At 40.4% G+C, this 11,695-nt stretch overlaps 1 protein-coding gene across 1 annotated transcript; it reads left to right on the top strand.

Moving 5' to 3' along the window:
• Positions 1-10,025: 10,025 nt before the first annotated feature.
• LOC130736449 (uncharacterized) lies at positions 10,026-11,081 on the top strand. The gene is made up of 2 exons (XM_057588284.1): positions 10,026-10,855; positions 11,043-11,081. Exons 1-2 carry the CDS (start codon positions 10,061-10,063, stop codon positions 11,079-11,081), a joined length of 834 nt encoding a protein of 277 aa, XP_057444267.1. The 5' UTR covers positions 10,026-10,060.
• Positions 11,082-11,695: the final 614 nt, after the last annotated feature.

Genomic DNA, 11,695 nt, shown 5'->3' with positions numbered 1-11,695 from the left:
AGGAGATGTAGTCAGAAACAAGGCAAGGCTAGTCGCCCAAGGCTATAGCCAGCAGGAAGGAATAGACTACACAGAAACATTTGCTCCAGTAGCAAGACTAGAAGCAATCAGACTATTGATCTCTTTCTCAGTGAATCACAACATAATTCTACATCAGATGGATGTTAAGAGTGCCTTCCTAAATGGATACATATCAGAGGAAGTCTACGTTCATCAACCCCCAGGTTTTGAGGATGAGAAGAATCCAGACCATGTGTTCAAGTTGAAGAAATCACTCTATGGTCTGAAGCAAGCTCCCTGAGCATGGTATGAGAGACTCAGCTCATTCCTTCTGGAGAATGAGTTTGTAAGGGGTAAAGTAGATACAACTCTCTTTTGCAAAACTTACAAAGATGATATCTTAATTGTGCAAATCTATGTTGATGATATTATATTTGGTTCTGCTAGTCAATCTCTATGCAAAGAATTTTCTGAGATGATGCAGGCTGAATTTGAGATGAGTATGATGGGAGAACTTAAGTACTTTCTGGGAATCCAAGTTGATCAAACACCAGAAGGAACATATATCCATCAGAGCAAGTACACTAAAGAACTTCTGAAGAAGTTCAATATGCTGGATTCTACAGTGGCCAAAACTCCAATGCATCTTACATGCATTCTGGAGAAAGAAGATGCAAGTGGTAAAGTTTGTCAGAAGCTCTATCGTGGTATGATAGGATCACTTCTATACTTAACTGCATCTAGGCCAGATATATTGTTTAGTGTTCATTTATGTGCTCGTTTCCAATCAGATCCAAGGGAAACCCACTTAACTGCTGTTAAGAGGATCCTAAGGTATCTGAAAGGTACCACTAACCTTGGCTTGATGTATAAGAAAACATCAGAGTATAAGCTTTCAGGTTATTGAAATGCTGATTATGCTGGAGATAGAACAGAGTGAAAAAGCACTTCTGGAAATTGTCAATTTCTGGGAAGCAACTTAGTCTCATGGGCAAGCAAGAGGCAATCAACCATTGCACTATCTACTGCAGAGGCAGAATATATCTCAGCAGCAATATGCAGCACTTAGATGCTCTAGATGAAACATCAGCTGGAGGATTATCAAATCCTTGAGAGCAATATCCCAATCTATTGTGATAACACTGCTGCAATTTCATTGAGTAAGAATCCTATCTTACATTCAAGGGCAAAGCACATTGAGGTAAAGTATCACTTTATTAGAGATTATGTACAGAAGGGCGTACTTCTTCTGAAGTTTGTTGATACTGACCATCAATGGGCATATATCTTTACAAAGCCCTTAGCAGAGGATAGATTTAATTTCATTCTGAAAATCTGAATATGGACTTTTGTCCAGCATGAAGATGGATCAGAACCTCTGACTATGATGCTTCTTGATCAGAAGATGTCTAGTCCAGAAGGTAACTCTATCAGAGTTTATGTACCCATTGGTGCTGACTCTGAAGCTGAGACAGTAAACGTGTGTTAGTATCTATGGAACATAGTTCCTTGTGCCCGTGTTGACAGTCTGTTGTAATGAGTGTTGATGTGCTTCTCTCCTGCGTGTGATAGGTGTATTTACTGTTACTATCATGTCTTTAATTTTTAACCGTTGATTTTAAATTGATTTTTGAATCAACAACGGTTATTTGTCAAAACCCACTATACACACACGATCTCCTACACTTACGGTTTTACACTCTCTCTCTTCAGTTTTTCAAAACCTCTTACCCACGATCTCTCTCTCTCTCTATTCATCCTTCACCTTCAACCCAAAACCTTCAACCACTCAAAAATGGTGAGACAAACCAGAACTGAAGCTGCGGATGCAACCAGGTTCCCTCACATGGTAGTAGGTCAAGTTACAGGTCAATTGGGTCTTGAGAATCCAAATCAAGGTCAAGCGTCGGAGAAGATGATTCCTATCGCAGAACGGGGTTGTGCCGTTCACTGCGTTTATGCTCCTAAAGAACTCCAAGTGCTTGCAAAATGGAGATTCGACCTGGATAACATTGCTGCAAATGGGTATGACTTGCGTCCTGAAGTTCAAGCTCAGGGTTGGGAAGAGTACTTCAACAGGCTCAGAGGACCAATTTATGACAGATTGGTCAAGGAATTCTGGAAGCATGCCGACTGCGATGACACACAAGTGGTCTCCTACATTGCTGGAAGGAGGATAATCATCACTGAGAAGTCGATTGTGAATTTGCTGGGTGCAGACACTGGAACTGGGTATCGATTTCAACTCACAGAATCGAAGCTGAAACCCAGAACCAAGGATGAAACCAACAAGGCTCTTTACACCACTTACAAACCGGGCAAGAGTGACTACAAGGTGGTGGATCTTCATCCAAAACTCAGAATCTGGCACAAGATTCTGCTCCACTGCATCAATCAGAGGCCAAAGGGCAGTTCCCCTGACTACATCAACTTCAGCCAGAAGGCGATGTTATTCTTCATTCAAGATAAGAAGAAGATCTGCCTCCCCTTCTTCTTGTTCTCTTACCTGAAGGAATGTATCAGGAAGTCAAGAACCACTGCCTCCATCAAGTCTGCCATCAAGTATATTCCCTTTGGGAGACTGCTATCAGATCTCTTCATTGAGAGCAAATTTGTCGAAGATCTGATCAACGCAGGATGCACAGAGGATCTGACCACAATAGTCAGTGATGTCTTCACTGCCACATCCTTGAAGAAGATGGGCTTGATCAAGAAGAAAATTGCCCCTGCTCATGAAGATACATCTGCTGAAATCAGACAAAGAAGGGTGCCTCTGAATGATTTCCCTCTGTAGACCCAAGCAGACAACCCTGAAGCAATTCTATGCTATATCGATGATCTGAAGGAACAAGGGTATGAGATTGACGTAGATGAGTTCTTCAGAAGATTGCCCCCAGCTCAAGAGTTTGACTCTCCTCCCAAGAGGAAAGTTCAGAGGAAGATGGTCTTAGAAGAATCCTCTGAGGAATCTGATGTCCCTCTGAAGAGGAAGAAGAAGGCTGACCAGCCTAAGAGGAAACATGCTGAAACCACCAAGCCAGATGATGGTGATGATGGTGATAATGAAGATGGTCCTTCTCCTCCCAAGAAGAAGAAGAAACAAGTCAGAATCGTGGTGATGCCTACACGTGTGGAACCTGCTGCTACAGTCATCAGAATGGAGACTTCTGCCAGAGTGACTAGGTCTGTCGTGCGTACAAGTAAGTCTGCTATCATTGAATTTGATGATGATTTAAATTCTATTGATGCACTTCCCATTTCTACCCTCCTCAAACGCACATCCACCCAACTCACTACTATCCCAGAGTCTCAACCTGCTGTCCAAACCACATCTCCACCAAATTCCCCAAGGTCTTCCTTTTTCCAACCTTCCCAACAAGAAGCCCCTCTGTGGAATATGCTTCAAACCCCACGTCCAGATGAACCAACCTTTCCCATTACCATCCAATACAACCCATTAACCTCTGAACCCATCATTCCTGAACAACCAGAATTTAACCAACCAGAACCTGAACCCAGAACGTCTGATCACTCTGTCCCCAGAGCATCAGAACGTCCGGTTGCCAGAACCACTGATACAGATTCTTCAACTGCCTATACTCCTGTATCATTCCCAATCAACGTTGCTGACTCCTCACCTTCCAACAACTCTGAGTCACATCGTAAATTCATGGAGGTCAGAAAAGAAAAAGTGTCTGCCATCCTAGAGTATTACCTTACGGTCCCAAGCCCTATGAGATACCCTGGACCTAGACCTGAACGTCTAGTTGACCCAGATGATCCTATCCCGGCTGACCCTTTACATGAGGCAGACCCTTTGGCTCAACAAGCTCAAACTGACCCTGTCCATCAAGAGCCAGTTCAACCAGAACCAGAACACTTTGTGTCTAACCACTCTTCGGTTAGATCACCAAATCCTCTGGTTGAAACTTCTGAACCACACCTTGGAGCCTCTGAACCAAATGTCCACACCTTTGACATTGGCTCTCCTCAAGGTGCTTCTGAAGCAAACAGTAGCAATCACCCAACCTCTCCTGAAACCAACCTTTCCATCGTTCCCTACACTTACCTTAGACCAACCTCTCTCTCTGAGTGCATTAATGTTTTTAATCATGAAGCTTCATTGATGCTACGCAATGTGCAAGGTCACACTGACCTGAGTGAGAATGCTGAATCTGCTGTTGAAGAGTGGAATAGTCTGAGTACTTGGTTAGTAGCTCAGGTTCCTATTATGATGACGCATCTGACTGCAGAAAGGGATCAGAGGATCGAGGCTGCTAGGCAGCGGTTTACAAGGAAAGTGGCTCTGCATGAACAACAGCAAAGAAATAAGCTACTTGAAGCTGTTGAAGAGGCCAGAAGAAAGAAAGAGCAAGCAGAGGAAGCTGCACGTCAAGCAGCAGCTCAAGCTGAACAAGCACAATTAGAAGCTGAGAGACTTGAAGCTGAAGTTGAAGCCCTTAGATGTCAAGCACTTGCACCAGTGGTCTTTACTCCTGCTGCTTCTGCTTCCATTCCAGCTCATCAATCTGCTCAGAATGTTCCTTCTAGCTCCACACAGTCAAGCTCTTCCAGACTCGATCTCATGGAACAAATTCTTGATACTCATGAGTCTCTGCTGATGGACATGAAGCAAATTCTTAAGGAACTTCTGCGTCGCTCTTACAAGCCTTAGTATTAGGATCTCTTCGTTTTCTTTCTTAACTTAATTTAACTTTAGTTTACTTTATTTTGTTTTAACTTGCATGATTTGCTATGCTTTGTTAGTTGTTGTTTTCCATTGCACATACATATATATATATATATATATATATATATATATATATATATATATTTGTCACATTGTGTTTGCAAAATTTTCTATTCTTTATTCATAATCATTATGCTTTTACATCATACATTTCTTTTTCCCTAAAATCTAGAATGGAGGATCCCTCCTCATTCTTCTGCACTCTTGGCGCTGCTCTACCCTCTCTTTCTCCAGACGATCCAATGAATACTGGATGTTGTTGAGATTGACGTTTAGCTCATCCCTCTCCAGAATCTCTTCTGTCGTCTTGAGCTTCTTTTCTATGGTTTCCTTCTCTTCCAGAAGCCTCAGCTCAAGCTGGCTGAGTTCTTGAATTTCTTCCACGAAGGCAAGGAATTCCTCCAAGTCTTTCTTCAGCTCTGGACAAAGGTCCTTTTCAAGCAGTGTCCTCGTCAGCTCTGGTATGGTCTTTGTACCATCTGGATGTCTTATGTTAAGGAACAAGTCCTCCTCGAAGGCCTTCCTTTTGAGCTCTTCCAGTGCTACCATGTATGATGCCATTTTCTTTTTATGGAATTGATCGAGTGTGAAGCTTACCCTCTCCTAAATCGCTTTATATAAGCTTCAATCTCTCATTGGAAGTTATTGCTCCTACAGTTTCTCGAGGTTAAGTCCTTGGTAACTGAAGTTCTCTTTACTCCCGTGGCCGGTGGTAAACGTTCTTCTCCTGCATTAACTCCCTTCTTTAATTCGCTTAACTCTCATTCATGCATCGTCTATTTTTTTTCTTCTTAAACTTAGACCTTCTCTAAGGGGGAGTACCTTGTACTTCAAGCTAAGTTTTTCACACCCCATACTTTTTGCTTATGACAAAAAGGGGGAGTACACCCAGTTTTTGATGTGTAAGCTGTGTTAGTGTGATTTATTTTTATTTTGGAGAATTTAAGAGTTCCACCTCTATGACCATAGATGTGTCACTGGGCAAATACAAGGAATACATTTCACTTCTTCTGAAGTGATTATATTTGACTCTGATACCACTTATCGTTGACTCTGAATACTTATGCGCTCTGATTATTCTATTTCATCTATGTCATGCGCCTTCACTCTGAACTCTTACATTATTTAGCTCAGAATCTAGACATTTCTAACGTTTTCATTAAGTCTTAGATTCAGGGGGAGCTATGCTCAGAATCAAGCTGTGACTTGGATTCAGAATGAGCAAAATAAACTATTCACATCAGGATAAGTCTTATTCTATATCTCTAAACTCTGAGTGAATTCAGTTTATTGTTTAAGAATTGTTCATCAAAATACTTAGTTTTGTCATCATCAAAAAGGGGGAGATTGTAAGATCAAGTTTTGATCGAGTAGTACAACTCTATGTTTTGATGATTACAAGTTAACTTTTGAGCATGAACAATTATGGTACTCTAACGTGTTTTTCTGAGTGTGCTATTTACAGGCTCTGACCTCAATTCAATCTCACACGAATCAGAAGCACTGTGCATAAAGAGTGACCCAAGCAACGCTTTCGCAACATCTATGTTCACTCTGAACAGTAGAAATGCTTCAGAAGATCTGAAGTTATACAAGCTCTGATATGGACTCAGTCACTTGAAGTTCTGAAGATCCAGAAGTTCTGACAACCAAGAAACTCTAAAGGTTCAGATGTTCTGATGGTGTAGAAGACTCTGAAGATCCAGAAGCTGAATAGTGGAAACTCTGTGTAAGATCAAGATTTGGTCATGTGGTACAACTCTATGTTTTGATGATAACAAGTATTTATTTGTGGATGAACAATTATGATACTCTAATGTTTGTCTTGAGTGTTTTGACAAACAGGTTCTGATTCTGACACCAGAAGATATATTCATCAGAGGATCTGAAGGTCAGAAGATCAGAAGATCTGAGGATCAGAGGATCTGAGGATCAGAGGATCTGAGGATCAGAGTATCTGAGGATCAGAGGATATGAAGATCAGAGGATCTGAAGATCAGAAGATCAGAGGATCTGAAGATCAGAAGATTAGAAGATCAAAAGATCAGAGGATCAGAGGATCTGAAGATCAGAAGATCAGAGGATCTGAAGATCAGAAGATCTGAAGATCTGAGGATCAGAGGATCTGAGGATCTGAAGATCAGAGGATCTGAGGATCTGAAGATCAGAAGATCAGAAGATCTGAGGACCAGAAGCTCTGAAGGACCAGAGGCTCTGAAGGTCCAGAAGCTCTGAAGGTACAAAAGCAGAAGTTACGAAGGTCCGAGGATCAAGCTTCCCTCTGACTCTGATCTCCAAGCTACACAAGTTCCAACATGAAGCGTCGTCAGATCAGAAGTCAATGGTTAAAGGCAAATGTCTCTATCAAGAAGTACAAGAGCAGTGTACTATTCTGAAAAGCCTACCTACCAAGGTTCAGCCACAGCAGGTTCTGGAAGTTCCAGAAATGCCCTCCAACGGTCATATTCTCTCAACAGAAATATCCTTTGCACCTTGGACTATTTAAGGCTGAAGAAAAGAAGAAAGAAATGAGACAGAGAAACCAAGAGCTGCAATACAAGAAAAGATTCAAGCCTCCACTTTCTTCATCTGTTCTTATTTAGTTTACACTCAGCTTATTTAGAAGCAAACCTTTGTAAACACCAACCTCAAACAGTTGTTTGATTTTCCTTAAGGGACCGGGTAGGTCAGTATCCTTAAGAAGACTAGGATCTGTGTATCTTAGTGGTGATTCCTTTAGGAGATCAAGGTTGATCGGATCCTAGAGAAGACTAAGAGAGTGAATCTTAGTGTGAGCTAAGTCAGTGTATTGTTAGTCACTTGTAGGTTTCAAGTGCAGTTGTAACAATTATCTGATTAGTGGATTGCCTTCATTCTAAGAAGGAAGAAATCACCTTAACGGGTGGACTGGATTAGCTTGAGGGATTTATCAAGTGAACCAGGATAAAATACTTGTGTGCTTCTCTCTTCTCTCTATCTTTATCCGCTGCACCATCTATCTCAGATAAACCGAAAAGATTTACTTTAAATCTTAAGGGGAAAGTTTTTATATTCAAAACTCTATTCAACCCCCCCCCCTTCTAGTCGAAAGCTTCTTTCTTGGCTTTGATCCTGATCTCTGGGATTTTGTTGTTGATGGCTACACCCCTCCTGTTGATGTACATGGTGTAAAGATCCCAAGGAAGAAGATGAGTGAAGATCAAAAGAAGGAGTTCAGAGATCATCACAGATCAAGAGCTATTCTGCAAAGTGCCATTTCATATGAAGAATATGAGAAAATTACTGATCGTGATTCCGCTAAGTGTATCCTTGATTCCTTAAAGATGACACATGAAGGAAAGTAGAAGGTGAAAGAATCAAAGGCGCTGTCCTTGATCCAGAAATATGAATCCTTCATCATGGAACCTAACGAATCCATTGAGGATATGTTTTCCAGATTTCAGTTGCTCGTAGCTGGAATACGACCTCTCAACAAGAGCTACACAACTAAAGATCATGTCATAAGGGTCATCAGATGTCTTCCTGAAAGCTGGATGCCCTTGGTGACTTCAATAGAGCTTACAAGAGATGTTGAGCATATAAGTTTAGAAGAACTCATCAGCATACTGAAATGCCATGAGCTGAAGCGCTCTGAGAAGGCTAAATCTGAGAAGTCAAAAGCTCTCCAAGCTGGAGCAGAAGAATCTGAAAAAGCATCAGAAGATTCTGATGAAGATGAGCTGACTCTGATATCCAGAAAGCTCAACTGCATCTGGAAGCACAGGCAGAGCAAATACAAAGGTTCATCAAAAGACGAAAAGTCAAAGAAGCATTTCAAACCAAAGAAAAGTCTGATGGTGACTTTTGATGAATCAGAATCAGAGGATGTTGACTCTGATGGTGAAGTTCAAGGACTCATGGCTATTGTCAAAGACAAAGAAGCAGAGTCAAAAGATGCAACTAACTGATAAGCGTGTAATTGATACACTTTACGTGTGTCTTTCTAAGCTTCATTATATACATTTTTGTGCTTAATTGTTATGACTTAGCCATGTTTTGACCATTAGTGCTTATTTGGATTATTCATGGAAAAGTGCTTAATTCTACACTTTTAGTTTCTGTGAATGTTTTGCTAGAACAGGTTGAACCTGGAGCTACAAATATCGAAATAGGGCGAATAATATGTCATTGGAAAGCTAACTCGAAGCCCTACAACTTTCATGTTCAGAACAATTCTAGAATCAGCCTCTAACTTGGTCAGAATTTCCTTGCAAAGTTGCTGTCGCTAATCCTGCGAGTCTGGAACAGTCTGCACTAAAATGATCATATCTTGGGCTACAGAACTCCGAATTAGGATCCGATTGAAGGTCCGCGAAGCTGACTTAAAGAGCTACAACTCTCATGTTTACCTCAATTGAAGATTCAGACTTCTTGTGGGACCCGCGAATGCCTGATTGTTCAGCAGCTTACTCCTTTATGTGGGCCCGATTTTATGAAGATTTAGAAAAGATTTAGATAACAAAGATTGTTACTTGATAAACAAGTTTATTTATTAGTATAAATAAGTGAGTTTAGGCTTTTGTTAGACATCACCACCTCACCACCTCACCACCTAACCACCATCACACCACCTCACATTCTCCTCCTCCTATCTCTCCCTCTTTTCTAGTATGAGTTGCTAAACTCCATAGTTAGTTTTAGGATTTTTAATATTCTTGTGTTTGCAAACTTGAGGTTCTGTTCTTACTGCAAATTCCTTCTTTATTAATTCTCTTCATCTCTATTTCTGATCTAGGGTTTGCTTAATTTCGTAGTTTTAGAAATAAGAGTTGATGCATGTTCGCTTAGTTCATGTTAGTTCGTAACTGTTTCTTAATCGCTTAGTTTAGGAAACTGAGAATTGATTTTCGCTTAGTTAATCAACTCTCACGAATTAGAGAAACAATAAGGAAGAATTAATCTTTTGTAACCAATGAAGGTTTGTTGCACTTGAATGTTATAATCCGATGACTAACGCTTTCTCTCTTCTGTCTAGTCTATTTAGTTATTGCTTTGTTACTTTATCCAATCAATCAAAAAAATCCCCTTTTTAATTGCTTTATTTTACTCTAATATCAATTAATAATTTATCAAGTCCTTGTGAGATCGATCCTGGTGTTCATCACCTTGTACTGCATTCAAAGCAGAATACTTTGGCACGCATCACGACAGTGCGTTCGTCAAATTGGCGCCGTTGCCGGGGATCGAACCCGGGTCACCCGCGTGACATGCGGGAATACTTACCACTATAATATTGGATCACAAGTGTTAGTTTGTGGAGTTTTTGCAGTGATGGAAGCTAAACTTGATAAGCTAGAAGCCAAACTCGACGAGATACAATTTTCTGTTACACAAATGTTGCTCAAGAGCTATCAACAACAGTTTGAGTCACCTCAATGTTATCCACAAGAGAATTTTGAAAATATTTGGTGTGACCCACCTTGCTATCATCCACAAGGGCAATTCCAACAGCCTATTTATGCACCACCATGCTACTACCTGCAAGAGGAATTTCAATATCCTTTTCATGATCCACATCATTCACAAGAGGAATTCCATCAACCTTGGAATGATCCACCCCAATTTTTGGAAGACCTTTCAAAGCAATATGAAGCAAACCAAGCCCAGTTTCAACAATCTCGACACGAGGAACCTTCCATATTGCAAGAAATTCAAGACATGTTGAACCAAATGTCTGCAAATCTCAATGCAAATGCTAATCAACACCTGCAAGATACTGCGAATTTACAAGCTCCAGTTAACGAGCTAGTTGCACACGCTCCCACATTGCAACATGAAGCTGATGCAGAGATTGATGATGAAGTTAATCCTTGTGTTGATACTCATCTTGATGCTAGCACTGATGGTTCTGGTGATGTTAATGAGTTTGAAGTCGATGTTGCTTCTGATGCTAATTCTAATGATGAGGACAACAAACAAGAAATATATCTCCCTCTTCCACATAGAACTTATGAGAGTGAGAAGATTTATCCTAGTGAAGAAGAAAATAAGTTGTTGGATGATTTCAAGAAGTGTTTTGCAGGGCATGAAGTTAAGAAGATGGATGTAGAATGTGGTTCTAAATTAGTAATTTTTCCACATAAGCCGCTTTTAATTAATCTAGACATTTTTGAAAAAGTCGTGCTTATTGAAGACTCTGTTGATTGCAAGCAATCAATTTCCATGGAGGAATATGTTTTGAAACCTCTACCGAAGCCTCCAGACAAAGAGTTGATTGTTGAATGTACTGATTTTTCATTTACTCTTATTTCAGGTGGTACACATGCTCGAAAAAAGTTTTCACTCAAATTGAACATTGTCATGAGTCATGCTGAAGGTGCTAGAGAACAGTTTGAGTTTGTTAAGATTGTTGCAGATGAGATCCCTCCAAAGCCACCTGACTTGTGGATTGTTGTTGTTGTGCCTCAAGACTATGAGCTTCCCCTTAATGCAAGGCCTCCACCGGACCCAGGTGATAGCAGATTCAGAGCATTACCAGGTTTCATGCCTCGCCAGCTCCCTTGATCCCTGGTTTTTCCTAACCTTTCTCTTTTATTACACTTGTCTAATTTATTTGATGATTTGTGCCTCACATTGAGGACAATGTGTGATTTAAGTGTGGGGGTGGGAATCTTATTTAGGAGTAGTGGAACCTCAGTTAGGATAGTTTGCAATTTCAATTTATTTGCTTTGTTTTTATTCTTTTCAATAAAAGAGTTCACACTTTTTCAATGAGTTTTAGAGATGCTGAGTTCGTGAGCAATTTAACCACTTTTCTGTTAAGCTTCATGTCTAGTTTGGATGAAGTTGCTTGCATTTTGAGTTCATCATGATTTACATTGAGAACTGATTTGTTGGATTTGTAAGACCCAAGTTTTTAAGCTTAGAATAAGTGGGAGAGATTTCCATTTACGATTAGGTTTGACG

Source organism: Lotus japonicus, chromosome 1 (assembly GCF_012489685.1).
Source record: "Lotus japonicus ecotype B-129 chromosome 1, LjGifu_v1.2".
NCBI classification, from domain to species: Eukaryota; Viridiplantae; Streptophyta; class Magnoliopsida; order Fabales; family Fabaceae; genus Lotus; species Lotus japonicus.
This window is presented reverse-complemented; position numbering and strand designations above follow the sequence as displayed.